Below are 25918 nucleotides of genomic sequence, written 5' to 3'. Positions count from 1 at the left end.
GGAAGGCTAACAAGTGTGCAATAGTGAGGTCAGAGGATTCTTGTGAAGCATCTGAAAGCCAAAAGAAATAATGCATATTGTACTAACGTGGACGATTTTGAAAATTCATTAACATTTCAATAACAAAAGCCATGTTTCAAAACATTATTGAAGTTTATTCTACTTTATTATTCTAAACATAGCCGCATGCATATTTTGGATAACTGATTGGATGCTTCTTCGTTTTTGAGGATTTATAGCCTACCTTAAAAGCTACGCATACTTTCCTCGCAACTAGTTTTTCCATGGCAGTTAACATCACAGGATAACGTATCTCTTTTCCTTCACTGTCACGTTCCACTTTCCCATCCAGAGCTGGTGATTTGCGTGCCTCTGCATGTGCATAGTCAGGACCAACAGTGTAAACCTGAAGTAAGAACAGTTCAAAGTTCAAAGTTCATTTTGGACTTGCCTGCATGGCAGAAAAACTCACTCATTTTCCTTCAACCCCTGCCTGTTCACCAATGGCTATCAGGTTACATTAAACATAGACTTCTCCAATAATAAGGAAAAATTAGACAAGCTGGGAGTACAGGCTAGCCGTTCCAGGCACAAAAATAATGGCTAATCCTAAGATATGTACAGACAAACCCAGGTGGCCTAGAAGCCTTAGTCCAGAAACATGTCTGGATCCCAACCCTACAATAGCTGAAAGTGGAGCTCAGCAGAAAGATCAAATGGCTGATTAGCATTTTGTATTTAATGTTAATTACATTTTCATGCAGAAACTGCATTCAGAAATGTTGTGTTACACGCTATTTCACATGATACTTAACCAAGAACACAAGATGTACAATCTGAATATGACTGCATGGTGCTTTAGTCATATCTCAGCAGACTGTTAATCATATCTGCTCCAATGGCCTGACTGGGATGTTGTCGTTTTCCTCCTGGGTGGGGCAAGTAGTGTCCTTTCCCAACTCAATGCAGAGATCAGCTTTTGGGCAGGCCCAGCCTGACTCATATGCTTCCTCAAAGTCATAGTACCCACTGCTTTCACTGGATGCATTTCAGGGCACTTCATAGAGTTGAAGGCATTGGAGGGCTTTGTAATGAGAATACATTACAACACAGAATTGAGTTACACATCTAATAAGATCAAATACTACAAACAAATCTTTTTACTCTTTAAAAATGTGGATATACTTTTGATAAACTAGACTTCTGTGGACTTTCCTTCCTTTGAGCAATACAAAATTAGAAATTTATAAAAGCAGGAATAGCACCTTTACGTCTGTTCCATCTGTTGGCATAAACTCTTCATAGATGTAAGATCCAGTTTTACGCACAGTGCTTTCAGGGGAGTAAACGCTGCTCCGACTTCCAATCTGAAAGAGTTGATAAGTCACAGTATGAAGTAACACAACACTGCAGTCTAGAATGCTCTACCTGTGCCCAAAATAAAATATGCAGGGACAAAGTGGAGCCATATATCATAACTATTCTGATGTGGATTTCCAGACAGGCCATCTCAGAGGGATAAACAAATACTTCACAGAAAACAAATAATTTATGTAGAACAAGACTTTCAGGCATAGCAAGACTAAATGTTTTCAAAGTCAGATTTAGAGCAATTGCCTGGAAAGATGCTGGAGTGGCAGTAATAGCATTCCAGAACAATGCATCTAAAATGGGTTCAGGACATTTGGTCATCAAACTTAACTCATTGTCTCGAATTTTATACTTTTATTTCAGAGTTTTCAGAATTTTTACTTTTATCTCCAGTACAATAAATGTCTCAGTACTATGGCTTTACATATTCTAAATCATTAATTAGATCAAATCAGAGAAAGATAGCCAGCATTTGAATACTTCTTAAAGGTCTTTCTCCTCCATTAAAATTTGAATTATAGAATCATAGATTAATTCTAGCATGAAGGAGGCCATTCAGCCTGTCAAAGCTATAACAACCTTTCTGTGAGAACAACTGTTAGTCCCATTCTTCTACCCCTTCATGTTAACATTACTTTTCTTTGCAAAATCACCTTAAATTGCACTCTCTGGCTCCCGCTTTGCCTATCGTTCACATCTGCAGTCATAACTATTGCTAAGACCTCTTCCTATTTTGAACACTTCTATCCAACCTGTTCTCAATCTTTACTTCTCTAAGGAAGACAACTCCAGCTTCTTCAATCTCTCTTCCTAACTGAAGCCCCTCATGCCTAGAATCACTAAAATATTTTCTGTATTTTTTTAATGCCTTTCCAACCTTGCGTGCAAATTTATCACAATACTCCAGTTGAGGCCATATTGGTGTTTAATAAAGATTCACCATAAATTAACACAAATAATACACTAGCCAGCAAAGGAAATTAGAGACAGTGTTTGCTTCAGTGAAACAATTGGGGGTATTGATCTGATCATAGTCAAGTACAAGATCTTCCCCAAAATATATCATGGTCAAAATTCTCCCTCAAAATCCTCTTTTTTTTAAAATGTTATGTTGTCCTTGTGTAGGAGCCATGCTAATCTTCTCTTCGCCATTCCAATTTTACTATTTCTCAGTTTCTTCCTTCCAGAAGTGTCATATTTCTGTTACAATGCTTTAATTTCAAGGTAGACAGCATCTCAGTTTAAATGTCTCACCTAAAGAACAGTACCTCTGACTCTCCTAGTTGCTGCACTGGAGTCAGCCCAAACTGTGCTTCAAGCTAGATGGGGTTTGACCCCTTCACTTTTAATCTCAGTGACAGCAGTGCTATTTTCTGAACACCACCAATGTGGCAGATGTGCATTAACTATAAATGTTATCACAGTAGGAATGTTGGAAGGAGTAGCAGGCTCAACAAGAATTTTCAAAAGGAAATCGGATACATAGTTAAAAAGAAGAAAACTTTATGGCTTTGGAAAACGAGCAGGGTTGTCAGACTAATTGGATTGTTCTTTCAAAGTGAATTATGACTCAATGATTACACCATTTACTGTTGCATACTACTGTACCTTACGGAACAACCTCTGGCTCCCTCCCCCTGCCGACACAGGGTAGTAAATATACACATTATGGTCTTCCGCACTCACGGGTTTCTCAACAAAGGGTTTCTGGAAGATTTCACCATTTACTTCCACATGATCATCACCTTCCACCAGACTGCATTCTGCAAATGAAGAAACAGAAAAATGTTTGACTCTTGCACAAGCTTCACCTGCGCAGCAACGCAGTTTTTAAATCTATTCATATACAAAACTACCAGCTGATGGCTCAATATTACTCCAGGCAGTGCCTTTACCCACCTGGAAGCTATGTTCTCATTTTAATACTGTTTATCCTCTTTACCCTATTTTAACAATGTGATGAAAGGTATGAATTATATATTTTAATATAATTTATGAGTTTGGATTTCAAACTAGGGGCATATAGGCATTGGGCGAAAGTGAGAACTGCAGATGCTGGAGATTAGATTCGAGAGTGTGGTGCTGGAAAAGCACAGTAGATCAGGGAGCATCTGAGGAGCAGGAGAGTCGACTTTTCAGGCAAAAACCCTTCAGGAAGGAAGCCCTGATGAAAGGCTTTTGCCCAAATCTTCGACTCTCATGCTTCTCGGATGCTGCCTGACCTGCTGTGCTTTTCCAGCACCACACTTTCACATATAGGTTTTTTTTTGAGAAGGGGATTTAAAAATTTATAGGAACTAGTCTTTCTTGAACCATGACTTTAAAACTAATATGCATCAGACAGCAGGTAACTGCAAGGATGCCTTGAGTGTTAATATTTGTTTATATTGTGAGCATATGTGACAAGAAAACATTAAACCACTGGCCTGAATCTAGGATGAAAGTATAGTTGAAAACCAACTGGGTTCAGTTAGGAGACCTGACTAGGTCAGAAACAAGCATAGGAAAGGAAATTTCCTTTGACAAAGGGAATTGTTTACAGCAGTTAAAGGAATAAGTGGATTCGCATAGTTTATAAAACTTCAAAATTATGAGCATTTGCTTAGAATTCTGCTGAATGCTAAAAGACAGAGAAAGTCTAAGCTCTCAGTTGAGAGAGCTCACAGGTCGGAAACTGAACAGTTATGTCAAACCTACAGAGTGAACAAGGAAGTAAAACTTGTGTTTTGAATCTTTCAGATGGTATAAGACAGATTGGTTTGATTGATTTTTGTTTCTTCTGATGTAATAAACTATTTCATTGTTAAAACCAAATCTGTAGCCTTGCGTGCTTTCAGTGAAAGACTGCCCCATTAAATTTTGAAAAATGATCTGTCAAGCTAGATTTTATTCTGGGATCTGACTTGCCTAGTAGTAACATCAGCTGCGATAATAACAAGAACAATGATGATAATAGCAAGAAAAATCCGGGGATTCTTTTAAAATTACAAATCGTGCAATATCCTCAATCTCATACTGCACAGAGCAGATACTGCTAACAAGTATGTAGAATGCATATCATGGAAATAACCATGTAGTTTAACTGGTCTATGACATGTTAATGCTTCACTCAAACATCTCTCAACTCTCTTCATCTAACCCTACCAGCATCTCCTTCTTCCCCACATATTAAATTCCTCTTAAATATGGTGGTACTTTTTGCCTCAAGTATTTATTGTGATAGCAAGTTCAACATTCTCACCATTTTCTGGTTAAAGAATTTAAGAGAAACTTCCTGATTGGATTTGTTAGATGACTGAACAACATTTAAAAATTATTAAAACTTCACTTCAAACTACACGTTAAATTCCAAGCAAATTTGAGTCTTTCAAAATAATCTGAATGGACCACATTCTGGAATAATACTTCTTTTTTTGTGCATCAAGTTACTGGCAGCAGTGAGTTAAAACAAAACTGGTGCAGCAAATATTTAGATGCAAACAGTTTTTAAAGCCATAATGCAGATTTTGCTTCTCCCATATTACTGTATACAGAAAATGCTTTGGTAAAGTCCAATACTTAAAAATTCTACATTAAGCCATTTCCTTGGTGAAATGAAAAAAGTAACTTGTACAGGATGAACTGGGCCTCAAACCTTGTGAAAATAGACAATTTCAAAAACCAGTCCTAATTTTCACTGCGTAAAGAGAATCTGCAGAAAAAGCACCACTAACCATCAGGCCGGTCTGGATCACGATTCAACACTGCGTATCGGGGAAGGTCTATCCCTTCTTGTTGTAAAATTCGATAGACTTCTCTCCTGCAGAGTAAAAGATTAGTACCAGCCAATACGAACATTTAATCCAGAAAAATAATTAAAAATAAGATTTCAGCCATTTTATTTCTCAATGTTAACCACGTGCCAGTGCCTCAAAGCGGTACTTAACACAAATAAGGCAAAGAAGAAAGTTCAGCTAAAGCAAGTTTCAGTTCTGGTTGTAATTCACCATTTCAGTGAAAAATGCATAATTATGTGAACATTAGCAGGGGACTGGGTTAAGTTCTGCTTTAGTGCTATTGGACAATGGAGTAAATATCTGACTCTCACCATTCATGTTTATACAGCTGGCTGGGCCAGGAACTCAGAACAAGTCCCAAGTCACCAGAAGGGGCAGGCGAGACAGTGACACACTCATTTTACTCAAATAGTATAGCGTATATTGGGATTACGAGGTCAGCACCACCTGAAGAAGGGCTTATGCCCGAAACGTCGATTCTCCTGTTCCCTGGATGCTGCCTGACCTGCTGCGCTTTTCCAGCAACACATTTTCAGCTCTGATCTCCAGCATCTGCAGACCTCACTTTCTCCTTGAGTTTAGCACAATAGGCAGTGTGAAGACTCAAAATATCTGTCATATATTAATTCTGTTTCTTAGAGTCAATGTAGTGAATACAGAATGAGGATAAATTGGCAAAATGTTATACCTTTACCAACAAACAGACTGAGCACATGAACTTCTGGCAGGCTCAATAGTAGCGATGAAGATGGAAAACGATGGCCTATAGTTCCCTGCTTCAGTTTGCGAATAGCAAGAGAAACTGTGTTCTGACCAGTTAATAAAATTGTCTTAGCACTGGGTCCATTTTGGTTTGGTGTGGTGCCAACCACATGGTGCTTTTAATTCATTCTGCTAATTAAGGAAGGGGAATGGGAAACCCTAATCCATCATTACATTGGGATATTTGAATGGGTCTTGGCTGATTTAACGAAGCCTGATAATGTTTGAGGATGGTTCAGCACATAACCAATAACATTATGGTTTAAATTGACTAAATATAATTCAAATCCAAAACAGATACCTCCAGACCTCATTTATGACATAAATGGAAGAATCCTCTGTTTTACCTGTCTTGGATAAAATATTGCATATTCAAGTCATTGATGAGAACTGGGTTCCTGAGTTTTGCGTAAGCCACTGCTTTATCCAAAGGAAAACCTAAAACAGAAAAAAAAAATGGATACTAGCTCAAAATCTGGAACTTTTAATTCATTTATCACAATCACCTATTATCATTGCTACTAGTCTTAAAAATGTACAATCCTCATTTTAACCCAATTGTACCACAAATGGATTTGTATAGATTCAATCTCATTCCATAGAGACAAAATAATCTCAGCATTCTTAAAAATTCATTTCTGAGATATGGTCATTGCTGGCCAGACAAGCATCAATCGGTCATCAATTTGCCCAGAGGACAGAAAAGAGACTATGTCGCTGAGAGCCTGGAGTCTTATGTAGGTAGATTGCCTTCCCTAAAGATCATTATGTACTAGATGAATTTTTACAATTGATGGTTGTTTCATGGTCAACAATTGACTCGCTTTTCATTTCGAATTTTCTTATATTGATGTCAAATTTCATCAAGTGCCAAAATTCAAACCTAAACTCCCAGAACATTAGAGTTCTGCATTGCTAGTCCAGTGAAATTATCACTGTATCACCAACTCCCCAAAGCACTAATCTATACTAAAGACTTTGGCACAATTGATAAGACTTCCCAAAACTTTGGATTTACTCACTTTATAGTAGTTTGTACATATTCTAAGGTCATGAATGGGGCTTTAGAAATGCAAGACTTTTTCATTCTCTCTTCCTATTCCCAGCATACATTTAACGTGGCGCAAAATTACTCGCTAGTAACTACTGCTAGCTTGGCACTTTTCTCTTATAATAAAATCGAGTCACTATTTCTCACCTTTAGAATGGAAAGAGATCAGACAGTCACACACTGGCCAGTTCTCCACAGGCTCATTCAGAATGACATCTTCGTTAAATATCACCACACTGATATATTCAAATTTACACAGACGCTCAAGGATCTGTGTCATTGGCTTTGACTTTGATTTTTTCGCCATTGCACAAATCCCCACCAGGATTTGGCGTTCAGGTGGCTAGATGAGACAGGGAAAAATAGGTTACGAATTTTAAACTTAAACATAATCCTTTAAAAATCAGCTGAACACCTGTGACCAGATTTATCTAATCATTATCACATGCTTTTGGTGGGAGCTTATGTATGCAATTTGGTTGCTCCTTTTTTCCTAAATCACAGTGAAATGTCAAAATTACTTGATGGAAACAATTACATTGATGGAACCAGATGTAAGAAAATTAATGTTCCAGTCATCTGAAACAGTCAGACAGTACTATTGAGATATGTTAAATGTTTACTTGAAAACTTCAGTCCAACAACAACAATGTATTCAGATACCGCTCATACATCCTTAAAAATATGTAGTACACAATAAGCTTTGCCAGAGGGAAAAACTATAGTACTTGAAAATGAACGTGCAGTTTGCCTTGATCTCCATTTTGAAATATTTAAAGGAACAGTGTCATTCACCATAGAGTCATAGAGATGTACAGCATAGAAAGATCCTTCGGTCCAACCCGTCCATGCTGACCAGCTATCCCAACCCAATCTAGTCCCACCTGCCAACACCTGGCTCATATCCCTCCAAACCCTTCCTATTCATATACCCATCCAAATGCCTTTTAAAATGTTGCAATTGTACCAGCCTCCACCACATCTTCTGGCAGCTCATTCCATACACGTACCACCCCCTGCGTGAAAAAGTTGCCCCTTAGGTCTCTTTTAGATCTTTCCCCTCTCACCCTAAACCTATGCCCTCTCATTCTGGGCTCCCCGACCCCAGGGAAAAGACTTTGCCTATTTATCCTATCCATGCACCTCATAATTTTATAAACCTCTATAAGGTCACCCCTCAGCCTCCGACGTTCCAGGGAAAACAGCCCCAGCCTGTTCAGCCTCTCCCTGTAGCTCAGATGCTCCAATCCTGGCAACATCCTTGTAAATCTTTTCTGAACCCTTTCAAGTTTCACAACATCTTTCCGATAGGAAGGAGACCAGAATTGCACGCAATATTCCAACAGTGGCCTAACCAATGTCCTGTACAGCCGCAACATGACCTCCCAACTCCTGTACTCAATACTCTGACCAATAAAGGAAAACATACCAAACGCCTTCTTCACTATCCTATCTACCTGCGATGCCATTTTCAAGGAACTATGAATCTGCACTCCAAGATCTCTTTGTTCAGCAACACTCCCTAGGACCTCACCATTAAGTGTATAAGTCCTGCTAAGATTTGTTTTCCCAAAATGCAGCACCTCACACTTATCTGAATTAAACTCCAACTGCCACTTCTCAGCCCATTGGTCCATCTGGTCCAGATCCGGTTGTAATATGAGGTGACCCTCTTCGCTGTCCACTACACCTCCAATTTTGGTGTCATCTGCAAACTCACTAACCGTACCTCTTATGCTCGCATCCAAATCATTTATGTAACTGACAAAAAGTAGAGGGCCCAGCACTGATCCTTGTGGCACTCCACTGGTCACAGGCCTCCAGTCTGAAAAACAACCCTCCATCACCACCCTCTGTCTTCTACCTTTGAACCAGTTCTGTATCCAAATGGCTAGTTCTCCCTGCATTCGATGAGATCTAACCTTGCTAATCAGTCTCCCATAGGGAACCTTGTCGAACGCCTTACTGAAGTCCATATAGATCACATCTACTGCTCTGCCATCATCATCAATCTTCTTTGTTACTTCTTCAAGAAACTCAATCAAGTTTGTGAGACATGATTTCCCATACACAAAGCCATGTTGACTATCACGAATCAGTTCATGCCTTTCCAAATACATGTACATCCTGTCCCTCAGGATTCCCTCCAACAATTTGCCCACCACCGAGGTCAGGCTCACCGGTCTATAGTTCCCTGGCTTGTCTTTACCGCCCTTCTTAAACAGTGATACCACGTTTGCCAACCTCCAGTCTTCTGGTACCTCACCTGTGACTATCGATGATACAAATGTCTCAACAAGAGGCCCAGCAATCACTTCTCTAGCTTCCCACAGAGTTCTTGGGTACACCTGATCAGGTCCTGGGGATTTATCCACCTTTAACCATTTCAAGACACCCAGCACTTTCTCCTCTATAATCTGGACCAGTTTTTCCTTCTAGATTTGTTTGTACTTCCTTTGTGTTGTTGATCGCATGCTCCCATTGAAATCAGAAGTTCTTGGATTTAAACCCCACTTCAGGGCTTAGACACTGCAGTGCTAACCTGATTTATCAGAAGAATCCATACAATAGGTGAGACATTAAATTTAGTCCCTGTTTTTTGCTCAATGGAATATGAAAGACACTTTAGAACTATACAAAGAAATGTGAAACAAATTCCTCCAGTCTTGATCAACAACATTGTTTATTCACTCACTTGTTTGTGAAACACAAACCAGTTGTTACAACTATTTACATCGGTGCTACCCAAACATTTTCCCCCATGCTGAACTCATTTTAAAGTTTGAAAACTCTCAAGAACAGAGTGAGTAGGGAAAAGGGGTTTATGGAAATAATAGTATGGGAAACGACAGAGAAGGTAAGAGGCCAAGAAAGGGCTGGTTGAGAGTTCTACTGCAGCATTGCTGTTCACAACACCCAAGATTTCAGCTCCTGAACCCCAATTTAGGAAGTCCTGGCCTACCCAGAAGTATCTGACTTAAACAGAAAGATTGTAAAAGTATTGAAGATGGTTCAGGAAGTTACCAAGAAACCCTGTGAATGCAGATTTATTCCTTTCTTGACTCTTCGGAATAGACAGCCAAAACTATGGCACAATACTGGCTGGTATTTGTTGTCAAGTTTGAAAGAAAAGATTGGAAACCTGAAAACTTGCAATTTGCGCAATCATTCAGTGACGTTACACCTTTATAACAAATACTGTCAACCTGACTGGTTTGAAACAAAAGATTGACAATTTATTGCTCAGAATTTGATATATGACAGCAAGTAAAATACAGTGATGTGCAAAGTTGGGGGGGTTAATTGATATTTTAAATATAGTATCACTGCTTAAAATCAGCATGAGCCATGATCATGGTTGGGAGGAAGTGCTGCCATTTGAAGTCTCACAGCATGTAAAGTATAGAGTGAAGTAAGTTGATAAGAACACTATTAATTTCTTCAGGCCTGCGATATTTAAGTGGCAACTCTCCCTGCTGATCTCATTGGATTACCATCAATCACCAGGCCATAGGTTTATTAACTAACCATCATCTTCAAAGACTAAAACACAATTTGCAGCTCTTTCCAAAGCTACCATGCACATACAGATTTATTCAGATAACCACTGTGCTCCTGTGAAATCAGGTGCCAAAGTTCTCTAAAGATAACAGCGGAAGGTCATGTCTACTAGACAAAGTTTAAAGCTGTGACACCAGTTTGCAAGGTAAGAAAGCAGCAAAAATGAGGGATGGAAGGGAAAACAGAAAAACAAGAGTTAAAATAATGCAAGGGAACAAAATTGGAGAAAAGATTTTCCTAAAATTGTTGAGTGCAGAAACGAAAAAGAAATGACAAAAGTAAAATCTGAACTGAAAATAATGTCAAAAGAAAAGTAAAACAACAGTAATGCAGGAAGAATAAAAAAAAGTAAAGATTCCTCCCTACATTTTAGCAATGCACTTAAGTCTATTTAAATCCAAGTTTTTATTTATACTAATTTTAATATGAGAAATTATCATTCTAAAAAGCAAAAATTTTAAAGGTACAGCAGTATATGAGGAGACATTAGTGAGCAAAGAAGGGAGATAGACAGGAATCAAAAGTGTTTCTTCATCCCTGCTCCACCTAGCCTAGTGTTAATAAATGCCCTGATAATAGCAATTTGTTTTTTATTTCTATGAAGACACCATTTACCCATTAGCAAATTTGAGACCAGAAACTGAGTGCTTCTGAAAGAGATTAGCACAGTAATTTAAGCTCTTCTTCCACTTCACTGTCAAATTCTTTCTTTTTGATAACTCAAAAACAAAAATCAATCATAATCAAATCAACTCAAGTTGAATATATTTAAAAAACATTCTTAACAGTTACCTCCCTCAGGTATTCATTAGTAAAGACAAAAGAAAACTATACCCATTCAAAGGGAATGTCAAGGCAAAGATAAAACTTTGTTTTTATTATTCAACTATATCTGAGAATTGCAGATGACTTCGTAGCCATTCCTACCTCTCTCTGGGAAAGAGATCATCTGATTATGGGATTTAAATGGTGTAAGTACATCTCATCCACACAAGAGATGTGCCAGGATATCAGAATCAGAAAATCAGAAGACAGTCATTGGACATTATAAAAGCACGATCTGGAAACAGCTACTGAACACTTGAATGAGGAGCAGGAATAGGTCATTTGGACCCATCAGGCCTGCTCTGCAAATCAATAAGATCACGGGTGATCTGACTGGGGCCTTAACTTCACATTCTCATCTTCCCGATAACCTTGATCACCTTATTAGTCCCACTATTAATGAAATAAGGTGACAAAACAAAGATATATAACATTGCATTTCTACATAAAATAACCATCACTGTCAGGTTACAACTGCTGGCTCAGATGTCCCACAGTATCAGATAGGGAAGATCCTGCCTGACACAATCTCAGATTTGTTTGAAGAAGTTACAACTCAATTGGCATATCCCGTAAAACTTTCAAAAGACAGCTGAAAGTCTTTTTTTTAATGCTATTTAATCTCCAATTTATCCAGGAAAACTTGGGACATGGACACTGAACTGGCTGAAGATACTGGCTACAGGTGTAACACCAGGTGAATTTTAAGACAGCGAATAACATGCCTTCACTTTTCCTTCTGTTCTCTCTCACTCAGATCTCTGTACACCTCTAATTCTGACTTTTACACATTCTCAATTTTAATTGCTCAACAATTTCCGACTATGCCTTCATTTGCCAGCATTTTGAATTGCCTCTATTACAAAGATGTTCTAACTGGTTGATGGCTTACCCTCTACGAGAAAGTGAGGACTGCAGATGCTGGAGATCAGAGCTGAAAATGTGTTGCTGGAAAAGCGCAGCATCCAAGGAGCAGGAGAATCGACGTTTCGGGCATGAGCCCTTCTTCAGGAATCTGATTCCTGAAGAAGGGCTCATGCCCGAAACGTCGATTCTCCTGCTCCTTGGATGTTGCCTGACCTGCTGCGCTTTTCCAGCAACACATTTTCAGCTTACCCTCCATACCCCGAAATCAAAAATTGAAAAATATGCACCTTTCGCTTAAATTCTCAGCAATCTAAACAGACTCCCCTGCACACTGTCCCCCTCTTTCACCACCTACCTTTGTACTTCAGTCTCTCTTAGGTCCTCACAGATGTTCCGCAGCCCAATATTAATCGCTCTCTCACATAACATATTTAAAATGCTTGCTGAGCACCGCATGAACAGTGGTATTTTGAAGCTCCCCTGCTTGGTCAGGGACAGAGCTGGAAAATTCTCCAAAAGAGATCTGGGAGTTTTGGTCAAGGAGGTAGTGCAAATGAGAGTTGTCTCCTGATGGACCAGCAGAGCAGGTTGCACCACTCGACCTTGGCAGGTTGGACAGAGTTCATCACCCACATCAATGCAGTCTCCACCGTCAGAGGAGTAAGGAGGTCACTGATCTTTATCCAATCCACCAGGATAAGTGCCACATTCATTCACACTCACCCACCAACCATTAACTCATGCTTTGCCACTCTCACTATTGCATGCAACATCGCTCCTCGCTCACTCTCATTTCCTTTCCCATTCTTCCAGACCACTAACCCAGCATGGTTTCTGTTCAGCTTGCTCACTCCCTGGGAGCACACCCTTTTGTCAATCTGCACCAACATTAACAGCTGTGCCATCCACTTCATATAATTCAATCCCTCCCTTTCTTTCATTCCAGAAAACAGCCTACAGAAAGTCTTTAAGGGCCTGGATGTGTGGAGGGTTGCACAACTCAGTGTTCAGTGCTTACAAGGCAAGAATCCTGACTCTCACAGGAGAAAACCAGAACTACTCCTATGGAAATCATGTATCATGCAATGTAAAGGTGCTGCTCCTTTAACATGTTTATTCTGTCCTTGGTTTTATTCCCCACAAGGGGTCATAAAAGGCAGAGATTCTGACACATCTGGAAGTATTCATTTGAGAAGGCTTTTAAGTCTTTCTTTTAAAACACTATGGAAGATATAGACTGTAGGGAAATAGATGGTGGCATCTTGCAAAATGCCCAGATTACAGACGAGGAATTGCTGGATGTCTTGAAACGGTTAAAGGTGGATACATCCCCAGGATCTGATCAGGTGTACCCAAGAACTATGTGGGAAGCCAGAGAAGTGACTGCTGGGCCTCTTGTTGAGGCATTTGTATCATCGATAGTCACAGGTGAGGTGCCGGAAGACTGGAGGTTGCAAACGTGGTGCCAATGTTTAAGAAAGGCAGTAAAGACAAGCCAGGGAACTATAGACCCGAGGGCCTGACCTCGGTAGCGGGCAAGTTGTTGGGAGGGAATCCTGAGGGACAGGATGTACATTTATTTAGAAAGGTAAGGACTGATTAGGGACAATCAACATGGCTTTGTGCATGGGAAATCATGTCTCACAAACTTGATTGAGTTTTTTGAAGAAGTAACAAAGAAGATTGATGAGGGCAGAGCAGTAGATGTGATCTATATGGACTTCAGTAAGGCGTTCGACAAGGTTCCCCATGGGAGACTAATTAGCAAGGTTAGATCTCATGGAATACAGGGAGAACTAGCCATTTGGATACAGAACTGGCTCAAAGGTAGAAGACATAGGGTGGCGATGGAAGGTTGTTTTTCAGACTGGAGGCTGTGACCAGTGGAGTCCCACAAGGATCGGTGCTGGGTCCTCTCCTTTTTGTCATTTACATAAATAATTTGGATGTAAGCTTAAGAGATATAGCTAGTAAGTTTGCAGATGACACCAAAATTGGAGGTGTAGTGGACAGCGAAGAGGGTCACCTCAGATTACAACAGGATCTGGACTAGATGGACCAATGGGCTGAGAGGTGGCAGATGGAGTTTAATTCAGATAATGTGAGGTGTTGCATTTTGGGAAAGCAAATCTTATACACTTAATGGTAAGGTTCTAGGGCGTGTTGCTGAACAAAGAGACCTTGGAGTGCAGGTTCATAGCTCCTTGAAAATGGCATCGCAGGTAGATAGGATAGTGAAGCAGGCGTTTGGTATGCCTTTCTTTATTGGCCAGAGTATTGAGTACAGGAGTTGGGAGGTCATGTTGCGGCTGTACAGGACATTGGTTAGGCCACTGTTGGAATATTGCGTGCAATTCTGGTCTCCTTCCTATCGGAAAGATGTTGTGAAACTTGAAAGGGTTCAGAAAAGATTTACAAGGATGTTGCCAGGGTTGGAGGATCTGAGCTACAGGAAGAGGCTGAACAGGCTGGGGCTGTTTTCCCTGGAACGTCAGAGGCTGAGGGGTGACCTTATAGAGGTTTACAAAATTATGAGAGGCATAGACAGGATAAATAGGCAAAGTCTTTTCCCTGGGGTCGGGGAGCCCAGAACTGGAGGGCATAGGTTTAGGGTGAGAGAGGAAAGATATAAAAGAGACCTAAGGGGCAACTTTTTCATGCAGAGGGTGGTATGTGTATGGAATGAGCTGCCAGAGGATATGGTGGAGGTTGGTACAATTGCAACATTTAAGTGGCATTTGGATGGGTATATGAATAGGAAGGGTTTGGAGGGATATGGGCCGGGTGCTGGCAGGTGGGACTAGATTGGATTGGGATATCTGCTCGGCATAGATGGGTTGGACCGAAGGGTCTGTTTCCATGCTGTACAGCTCTATGACTTTATGACTTGTACAATGAAGGGTCGTGGCTAGTTCTCCCACTTCAGGGTTTGATTTGGTTTTCGCAAACAAACAGTCTGTTTGAAGCTGCTGGTCAAGTTTTAGGTTGGGAGAAAGTTCCTGGAGTCAACAGAGATTTTCTGGCTGATTCTCTCTGACATCTCTCCTGTAAGAACATGGTGTTTGATTTTATTTTTTTTTGCCACGGGGGTGTTTATGGGGATGTTGCAAGTATTTGGAACAGCATAATTAAGTTATAATAGTCGAATGGGTTTTCAGATAGGTTGTTATTCTAAATTTGATTCTCTTTTGTTAGTGTTTCATTCAATTGTCTGAAAATAAATTCTCTTTTGTTTAAAACTGAGTGGTTTGACCAGCTGCATCACTCCTGGAGTATCCAACTCACGCCTGCTTACACAACTAGAAAAGTTAGGGTCTGGGCTACCTTCTTGAAATGTTTTGAAGGTATCTGGCCTGGTGCATAATAGCAATTCTATATGCTTTTTTATGGCTGTCACATGTAATAAATGCCATAACAACAATGCTTGAGTAACAAAATCACTAGGTCGTCAGCAAATTAAGAATGGAGGCACGTGTTTCCTGGAAATTATCCATTTGCACAGCAAACTAAAATCTTCTTCCATTTCATTATCTTTAACCTCTTCAGAATCTTAAACCTAAGCAGATTAGAATAGAATATCTTTTAGCAGAGTCCTCCTGTGCCCTTCAATATATCTTCAGCTGTTTTGCAGCCTAGAGACAGCGTCCTTATTAATAAATACAGAATTTACAAGGGAATATGATAAGAAAAACACAAAACTGAAACAAGGCTTAGAAGAAATTCAAATTAACTAGGGAATTGAAACTGCTGACCACGTCCACGATAGTCATCTGAGAAAACGTTTTCAAGAGAAAAATGAGATTTAATAAAAAATAAAGAACAAAAGATGCTGGAAGTCTGAAACAAAAACAGAAATTACTGGAGAAACTCAGATCTGGCAGCATCTGTGGAGGGAAATCAGAGTTAATGTGTGTTCTGAAGGAGCACTAAACCAGAAACATTAACTTTGCTTTCTCTCCACACAGAAATGAAATGTTTTTCTTAAAAAATTGAAGATTTTTGAAGACATTGAAGATACTGTTAATTCATTCTAAAATAATGTGATGAAAGTAATCATTTACATGTAAAGGTGAAACAAAATTGATCGGCGGCACAGTGGCTCAGTGGTTAGCACTGCTGCCTCACAGCACCAGGGACCTGGGTTCAATTCCAGCCTCAGGCAACTGTCTGTGTGGAGTCTGCACATTCTCCCAGTGTCTGCGTGGGTTTCCTCCGGGTGCTCCAGTTTCCTCCCATAGTCACAAAGATGTGCAGGTTAGGTGAATTGGTCATACTAAATTTCCCATAGAGTTAGGTGCATTAGTTAGGGGGAATGGGTCTGGGTGGGTTACTCTTCGGAGGGTCGGTATGGACTAGTTAGGCCAAAGGGCCTGTTTCCACACTGTAGGGAATCTAATCTAATCCTAAATCTACAAGGCATATCTTGTGTTCAGCTCTGGGCACCTTACTTATAGAAGGATATTAAAGTCCTGGAGAGAGTGCAAAGGAGATGTACTAGAATGAGATCAGGAATCAGGGATTTTAGATACAAGGAAAGTTTAAAGAAATTGGCCTTACTCTTATTGAAACAGAGAATATTAAGAGTTGACATAAACAGAAATCGCTGGAAAATCTCAGCGAGTCTGGCATCTGTAGAGAGGAATCAAGAGTTAACATTTCAGGTTCTGAAGAAGGGTCCCTGGGTCTGAAACATTAACTCTGTTTTCTCTTCACAGATGCAGACAGACCTACTGAGATTTTCCAGCAATTTTTGTTTATGTCGCTCTCAATTTTCTCTGCTTCAGCATCCACAGCTTTTTTTTTAAGATTAAGAGGTGACTTTATTGAGGCATTTAAAACTATGAATACTTTTGACAGGGTAAAGAAAGATACTCTGTTTCAACTAGTTGGTATGTCAGAAATTAAAGGGTCACGTTTTCGAGACTGTCAACAAAGACAGCCAGGAGTGAGATGAGAAAAAAAACTTCTTTACTCAGCGTTGTTAGGATTTGGAAATGCACTACCTGGGACAGTGGTGAAGGCAGAATCCAAAGGTTTTAAAAGAGAGCTGGATATATATTTACAAGTGATAGAAGGCCACAGAGATAGGTTTGGAAAATAGGACTAGCTAGGTAGTTCTTTCAGGAACTGGTTCAAGACAGTGGGCCAAATGGCCTCCTCCTTCCTGAAAAATGTTATGATTCAATGGTGTCTTGATTATGGTCTACCTTAGGACAAAAAAAAAAATCACCTAATTCTCATCTCCCCAGCAGTAATTATGCCTCAAATGTTTTGTTTGCTGCCAAGTACTTTTGGGTATTCTGAAGTGGTTCAAGATATTGAGGTATGACAGAAATGCAGGTTTCTTCTTTTGAATGCAACCTGCCACCAATTTGCACGTATCTAAAATAGCTCACAAATCTTCGTTTTCTGATTTTGGATGTATCAACCAATGGAGCAACAGTACAAAGAACAGCCACTTTCAAAGGAATAGCCCAAAGTCAAATCAGCCATGAATACAGTTACAATGAGGGTGGTGGTGCTTGCACTTTTAGAGATGAATTGCTGGGGATTTGACAGTTGATGGACATCACCTTGGAATATTGGATTTACGATTTCTGGAATGAAAACCCAAGTTAGTATCACATTGAAGACAGTGAGGTTCCTTCTCACTGTCAGGGTTAAGGATCTACTAGTACTCCAAGGAAATAGAGAGAGACTGAAAGTGGTGACTGATTCAGGATCTGCACAATTGAAAATGTTTGTTCCCAACACAATAAGGCACAAGGCTATATAGATAATGGTAGAGAAATATAGTGTATCAGTCTAACGACAATATATAAACATTGACACAAAGTTATTCAGCACCAAAAGGACTTAGCTCACTCAGAATAGGAAACCTAATTATGTCACAAATCCTTTTTAATACTTAAATTTATTAATTAATATACATTTAGTCCTCCACATTAATGGATTTATGGAACACTCAATTGGACTCAAAATTGAGAAGAAATGTGAAGATTTCCAGATTAACAATTTAAGATGTATAATTTTACTCTGATGTAATCAATAGATGAATCACAAAGTATTGAGACAAATTGGTGTGCATTATATGATGATGTCCATAATCATTCACACAAGTGTTGCACCATGGACAGCACAGTGGCTCAGTGGTTAGCATTGCTGTTTCACAGCACCATGGACCCAGGTTTGATCCCAGCCTCGGCAGACTGTGTGGATTTTGCACATCCTCCCTATGTCTTGTGTGGGTTTCCTCGGGGTGCTCCAGTTTCCTCCCACTATCCAAAGATGTGCAGGTTAGGTGAACCAGCCATGCTAAATTGTCCATAAGTGTTCAGGGAAATGCAGTTTAGGTGCATTAGTCAAGGGAAATGTAGAGTAACAGGGTAAGGGAATGGGTTAGGGTGTGAAGGGTTGGTGTGGACTTGTTGGACCAAATGGTCTGTTTCCACACTGTAGGGATTCTATGCTACAGCAGAAGGCTTGGGGTTAGGTAATAGTACCTTGCTCTCACCTTAGCCAGGTTCATTCCTCATGAACCAAAATGTAATTATATGCCCTTGTGGGATGCTGAATACTGCCAGCTCACAAACACTGTTGATAATAGGTCAATTAAATATGTTAACCTTTGAAAGCAGATGCAAGCATAATTATTTCTTTTGTGAGATGTGAGCATCTCTGGCAATTCAAGCATTTGTTTTTCATCTCTTATTGTCCTTGAGAAGATGGTGGTGAGAAGGCTTTATGAAAAGGAACAGCACAGTGGCTCAGGGGTTAGCACTGCTGCTTCACAGCGCTAGGGACCCGGGTTCAATTCCAGCCTCATTCTGTATGGAGTTTCCCATTCTCCCTCCTTCTGCGTAGGGTTCTCCAGGTGCTCCAGTGTCCTTCCACAGTCCAAACCATGGTAGGCTACTGCAGAAAATACGGAGATATGGCATTGAGGGTGAGTTGGAGGTTTGGATTAGGAATTGGCTGGATGGAAGAAGACAGAGGGTAGTAGTTGATGGCAAAGTTTCTTCATGGAGTGCCGTCACTAGCGGTGTTCCGCAAGGATCTGTTTTGGGACCATTGCTGTTTGTCATTTTTATAAATGACCTGGAAGAGGGGTTAGAAGGTTGGGTGAGCAAGTTTGCGGATGACACGAAAGTCGGAGGAGTTGTTGACAGTGAGGAAGCATGTGGCAGGTTACAGCAGGATATAGAGAAGCTGCAGAGCTGGGCAGAAAGGTGGCAGATGGAATTCAATGTAGCTAAGTGCGAGGTGATTCACTTTGGGAAGAATAACAAAAAGATGGGGTACTGGGCTAATGGCCGGATACTTGGTAGTGTGGATGAGCAGAGGGATCTTGGTGTCTATGTACACAGATCTCTGAAAGTTGCCACCCAGGTAAATAGTGCGGTGAGGAAGGCATATGGCGTACTGGCTTTTATTGGTAGAGGAATTGAGTTCCGGAGTCCTGAGGTCATGATGCAGTTGTATAAGACTCTGGTACGGCCGCATCTGGAATATTGTGTGCAGTTTTGGTCGCCATACTATAGGAAGGATGTGGAGGCATTGGAACGGGTGCAGAGGAGGTTTACCAGGATGTTGCCTGGTATGAAAGGAAAATCGTATGAGGAAAGACTGAGGCACTTGGGGCTGTTTTCACTAGAGAAAAGAAGGTTTAGGGGTGACTTGATTGAGGTGTACAAGATGATTAGGGGGTTAGATAGGGTCGACAGTATGAACCTTTTCCCGCGTATTGAGTCGGGTATTACAAGGGGGCATAGCTTTAAATTAAGGGGGGGTAGATATAGGACTGATGTTAGGGGTAGGTTCTTCACTCAGCGAGTCGTTAGTTCATGGAATGCCCTGCCAGTAACAGTGGTGGACTCTCCCTCTTTATGGGCATTTAAGAGGGCATTGGATAGGTATATGGAGGATAGTGGGTTAGTGTAGTTTAGGTGGGCTTGGATCGGCGCAACATCGAGGGCCCAAGGGCCTGTACTGCGCTGTATTCTTCTATGTTCTATGTTCTATGTTCTAAACCTATGCAGGTTAGGTGGATTGGCCATGCTAAATTGCTAAACCTCCACTCCCAAGGCTCCGAGCCTCATTTTTGATGAAGAGCTTTTGCCCGAAACGACAATTTTCCTGCTCCTCTGACGCTGCCTGCCCTGCTGTGCTTTACCAGCACCACAATCTCGACTCATACTAAATTGCCCCATAGTGTCCAGGGAAGTGCAGGCTAGATGAATTAACCATGGGAAACATAACTTTACTGAGATAGTGTGGATTGGGCTGAGGTGCTCTTAGAGGGTGCGAATGAACGGTTTCACTCTGTAGGGGTTCAATGACCTATGAAGCTACAGTCTATTTGGTATAGGTGCTGTTAGGTAGGGTATTCCTGGATTTGACCAAATGACATTGAAAAATGGAAACATTTCCAAAATGTTGAATTAATTTGCATAGCAAACAGTTCATGGAGGGGATGAACAGGCCAAGTAGTTAGACAAGATTGTTTTAATATTTCCTCACAGAACTTGGATTAAAACAAACCTTTAAAAGGAGCTGGTTATGAAAAGTCACCTTAATAAGATTTACACTGGCAGACACTGCATTCATAAAATAGCATGACATCCCCAAGTCTAATGGTCAGAGCTAAGCTGAGTGACATGAAATCTGGAGAATCTACAAACACAAAACAAATTGTGTGCAACACTGAACTAGTCTGATAACACAATAATATGCATAAACTATAAACACATCATATAGATGTTCTAATGACATTTGGTTGGCAATATCACCAGGACCAAATACAAGGAAACTCCTTAATTACAGTGGCACCTTCCATTGCTATTCTATTCCTAACTAACTTGGCCATTTACTCATTAAAAGAATCTTGTGTCCCTGTACATTACTACAGGTCTGTTTGTCCCACTAGCCAACACAGTAGCATTTAACTGAATACACAACTTCAATTTTGATGGTGATGCAAAAATTTTATAGCATGTCCAACTGAATCCTTTCATAATCTTGAAGCCCTCTACCAAATATGCAGACAATAAAGCATAGAAAGATTGTTGCGTTTATCACAATGTTCTACAGCTATAATTTAGCTTTCATAGCACTTATGGGCGCCAGTCAAAATTAAAGGAAACAAGTGGGTTAATAATCATGCAGGAATTGACAACTCAGTATATTATATAAACTCACAGCCAAGCAAATTATATACCTATGAAGTGCACGTGACCAAGTAGTTATTTGCCTGACTCATTCGTAACTAATGGCAGACTCAGTTAATGCAAGATTTGCTAATCTGCACTTACTTGTTCACTTATAAAGTACACTTGGTCAGCCACTTCTGATCATATAAGTTCCTGTTAAAGGATTAGTTGACTAGCCACTGATTTCAGTTTCAGATTGAAAATGAAATAATTTTACATTACACTTCCCTGCATCATACCTATTAATGCCCAAGGTTGATATTAATTGCCAAAAAAGAATATTCAAGCCCACAGCTCAAACATCCCTCAATAATAACAGAATTCCTTGGAAAACAGACTAAAAATGTACTAAGTGGAGTTAACAAAATAACCTTCAAAAGCAATTAAATCACTCATTATAAAATCAATTACAACAAACTAATTCACTTTGGCCAAATCAGCACTGGATTTTGTTTTAACAAAAAGGTAAATTATAGACTAACCTGCAAAAACTCAACTACAATGAACGAGTGGTCAATCTATGAAACTGTCTCCTCAGGGAAAGGTGGAATATGCTGGTGTTGAATCATTAAAATTGAACTTAAATTTATTTCAGGAAATAATATTTTGGGAAATGGTATGAGTAATTGATGAGTGAAGCAAGTTTGGGAGGCACGGGCTACTTTAGGCCAATGATTCTCAAGGTTCTCCATCATGCAGGGGTTGGGGGCTTATCTCACTATGTCTGGATCTGTTGCACTGTTGCAAGCTCTTTGATAGAGACTGATCATTATGATTAGTCAATAATTCCATTAGTATTTGTATCATATAATTACTAGGATGATAGACTGTATACTAAATGGCTGTTTGTTTCCTTCTGGCTAACAATTTCTCAGATGCATTGTTACTGTAAGCTCTAGATGTTAATTGCAGCTATCTCCTCTCACCTCCCTTTTGTGACTGGCAGTGAAAGGTCCATGGGCGCTGGCAAGTCTCTGAACAACCTACATTCATTCCACAATCCCTCCATCCCATTAGTTTTTAAAACTGTGACTTCAATTTTAAAAGAATACCAATTTTGAAAATCTTAAACTGTCCTATTGAAGAGAAGGAACTACTTATGGATTTCTATTATATGCGTGCGAGAATGGAAATATTTTTCAGCCAAAGTATTTCCCCATTTGGTTCAAGAAAATGCTCACATTTAATTACGCTTGTTTTAAAACTCAATTTTTCTACTAATGTTGAAGTTGACCATCATCGCCAATGAAATAAGGTAGTGAAAATACTAGGAGGGGCAACAGCAAATACACCTACCAAAACCAAGCCCCACCAAAAGAAAAATGAGAAAATGCATACTAATGACTGGAAAGTGGGATATCACAGGCATCTGGAAACAGATTTGGAACAAAGTGAATGGCTGGTCAGTATGTTAATCAATGTAGAACTGCACTGAAGATCAGATCTTAACCTTGGTCTGGGCTAAAATTAACTGATCTCAGCTAAGGAAGGAAAGTGCTACAGTCTGGCTCAATGTCCAGAGGAAACAAAAATAGGCTATGGTTTGTAGAACTATTCACAACTCCTATTGGCAAGTACATTTGTATGCACATCAAGAAAGGCCAGAAGAGATCTCAGCCATGATCCCTTCTCCAGACTATTATGCTGACAAATGGGCACACAAATTCAAGACCTTGATGTCAGATTATATGCCTCAAATACAGATCTAACAGAGTTCTACACCAGAAACATTGCTTTTTGATTAAAACCCTATATGCTGGAGATTGGCTTATGAAAAGCAGGTTCTTAGGAAAGGTACTGAATAGCATCTGCTATCCACAGAAACATATGAAATAAGTCAACACTAGGAGGAGAATGGAGGATAAATGAAACACGCTCCACTTAAAAGTTTGAATTAAGTGTTCAAAATCTATTCTTACAAGTGAAATGGAACATCTAATCCCAAGTGTGTGCTGTACATAGAGCTCTAACAAATTTAAAGCTTACATATTATGAATCTATATTAGGCAATAGTTTAAAATGGAATAGATTACATCCGTTATATTGTTACAGTTAGGGGAATGCTCACTTATTAGAATTATTCATAGTTCTTTAAAACAAACAGAAAGTCCCCCATATTCATCTCTGGCCTGGGAAGTTATATGGTATCAGCCAATGTGATGATCACCACTGCGAAAAAGATTTACATTGAACTTGAAATGTTAGATCTATTTCTTGTTCCATAGCTGCTATCAGACTTGCTTTTTTTATTCTAGATGATTGCCTTTGATTTGCCCTTGTGTCTATCAAATGAAGGATAGGAATGGGGGAGAAAGTAGCCACAGTATCCCTCTCATTACTACCAATAATTTTTCTCTGGTATATGGACATGAAGTTTAAATTGTACTCAGCTGTGAAAGCCTCCACAGTCAAACTGCCTGCCAATGCTCACTGTAAATCTTAGCCATGAAGAATGGCTAGCTGGGAAGGTAAATTCAGTGGAATTGAACCACTGAAATGAACAGCTTCAGATTAAAGTGCAATGACTCACATTATAAAATATACTGCATTTATTCAGCATCTAAATCTCACAAATGAGCAAGCATGCATGTAGCAGAGGTACCTACAGGACTGTACCTGAGAAACAAATCTACGCCTTGAAGAGGGAAGACAGAAGATAAAAAGCACTCAAAAGACACAACGATAATGTGATAAAAGCAATGCTTAAATATTCAAAAATACAACCGTCACTCCCTAAAACAGCGCACCTACTCTTAAATAACATCTTCTGGACATACTTTAAGTTAACTTCAGATGTTGAAGCAAAGCTAATAGCAATAGATAAAACAAATTTTTCTACCACAACAGAAATACTAAAAACATACAATAACACAAAACCATCTAGCTTCTCTGACAAGCACAATCCATTAAGTAAAATCACATTGATGTCAAGTAATATTACTTTTGCAAAATTGTTTCTGTGATTATGCCTAAGGCCTTAGTTTATAATTAAATAAGAAGTGATTTGCAGACCAGTTTATTGTTTTTATTGCTGATCAATTGGTTTTTAAATCTGAAGATAAGCTAAGAATGGTTCAAAGAGAAAAAAGTTGTTTTAAAAAATCTGATATATTTCCTTACCGAGTCTGAATCATTTTCATCGTCGTAAAGGTCAAGGTCTTCTGCCTTCATGTTTGATTCCAGATCAATTTCATCCTCCTCGCATCCAACAAAGAATGTAGGAGTCAAGTGATCCCCCTCAAAAGAGGTGGGGGTTGTCATGACAACCTAGTTGACCTTTCATCACGGATATTAGTCATCGTTTAAAAACAGGCAGCGAGAGACAGCTATCTAAACTTCCCATAGTACTAATTCCAGCCTCGGTATCATTGCTATTAACAATCTTGCTGACTTTATGATTTGCCCTCAAGGGCACAGTCCAGATCTTTAGAATAAGTTGTAATCTTAGCACAACAAATTCAGGCTTGCACGGGTGCAGTCAAACCAGCAATTTCCTTATGTCAAAGAAAATTTTCTTCCTCCCACCTCTTCAGAACACCTCCTTGTGCCCGGTTTAACCATCTGTAGTGAAAAAGAAAATAGAAACTTAAGTTGACTCCGGAACAACAGTCATTGATAAACTGATTTAAGAATCGCTAGAAATTTTAACTTTGTCCTCTCCCTCTGATCAGTTCCATTAAGATTTGAGGAACCTTTACTCAAGAACAGACCAGTGAACCAACATGACAATCTGTAAAAAAGTGAAATTTTAAAAGATCTTCTTTTCTGATCATTTCAATTTCTTTGTATTATATTTGAGAGTGGGGATAAAACAATCACAGTACATTGTTTGATTTTCTTCACTTCTCTCAGCTGGATGACCCAGAAGCAACAGACTTCAGCACTGTGCAGAAATCAAACACAAGACCATTTCTTATATGACCGAGTGTTACTAATGGGAAGTGCATCCAAAGATCAACTTATCAGAGAGTCTCAGACTACTTGTAATCACCACTGGAAGGTGCATAAGAGGGGAGGGGGGGAAAAAGGGCTTTGCAATTTCCCATCACCACCTTCCTGTCCCATGCCCATCACAGCCAGGATGATACATTCTGTAACTCAGCACAAACATGAAGATTCACAGGCACAAATCCATACCCCAAAATCGGAATTCCACTGGTGAAGTTGCCACAATTAGTCGGTAAAATGTAACAATGAAGGAGATTTTTGTGATGTCTCCTTGGATTGTAATACCTCAACACAAACCTCACACAAAGAGGACTGATGAGGTCAGAGTGGTAGACGTGATCTATTTGGACTTCAGTAAGGCGCTCGACAAGGTTCCCCATGGGAGAATGGTCAGAACATAGAACGTTACAGCGCAGTACAGGCCCTTTGGCCCTGGATGTTGCACTGACCTGTGAAAATAATCTGATGTCCATCTAACCTACACCGTTCCATCTCCAACAAAAACAGCCTCAGTGCCCTCAGCCTTTCCTCATAAAACCTCCCTTATG

General features: G+C 39.7%; 1 protein-coding gene and 1 non-coding gene across 11 annotated transcripts in view; both read right to left on the bottom strand.

Annotated features, from left to right (window-relative positions):
* The window catches only part of ppip5k1a (diphosphoinositol pentakisphosphate kinase 1a), a 171298-nt gene that overhangs the window by 122612 nt on the left and 22768 nt on the right, over positions 1 to 25918 (bottom strand). For all 10 annotated transcript variants that reach the window (XM_043680429.2, XM_043680433.2, XM_043680435.2 and 7 more), the window contains exons 2-8: positions 24543 to 24983; positions 7108 to 7303; positions 6257 to 6347; positions 5085 to 5170; positions 2980 to 3134; positions 1266 to 1367; positions 245 to 406 (exon numbers count right to left, since the gene is read on the bottom strand). In XM_043680429.2, the coding sequence (XP_043536364.2) occupies positions 245 to 406; positions 1266 to 1367; positions 2980 to 3134; positions 5085 to 5170; positions 6257 to 6347; positions 7108 to 7303; positions 24543 to 24683 (933 nt within the window). In that variant the 5' untranslated portion in view covers positions 24684 to 24983. The remainder of the gene's footprint in view (positions 1 to 244; positions 407 to 1265; positions 1368 to 2979; positions 3135 to 5084; positions 5171 to 6256; positions 6348 to 7107; positions 7304 to 24542; positions 24984 to 25918) is intronic.
* On the bottom strand, positions 2455 to 2560 carry LOC122542666 (U6 spliceosomal RNA). Its single transcript, XR_006309852.1, has one exon. It is a non-coding gene; the product is annotated as a U6 spliceosomal RNA (small nuclear RNA).

This window comes from Chiloscyllium plagiosum, unplaced genomic scaffold, assembly GCF_037043375.1.
Source record: "Chiloscyllium plagiosum isolate Xiang-an unplaced genomic scaffold, Cpla_swu_hap1 HiC_scaffold_42, whole genome shotgun sequence".
Taxonomy (NCBI): Eukaryota; Metazoa; Chordata; class Chondrichthyes; order Orectolobiformes; family Hemiscylliidae; genus Chiloscyllium; species Chiloscyllium plagiosum.
The sequence above is the reverse complement of the archived record's forward strand: the minus strand, read 5'-3'. Positions and strand labels throughout refer to the sequence as shown.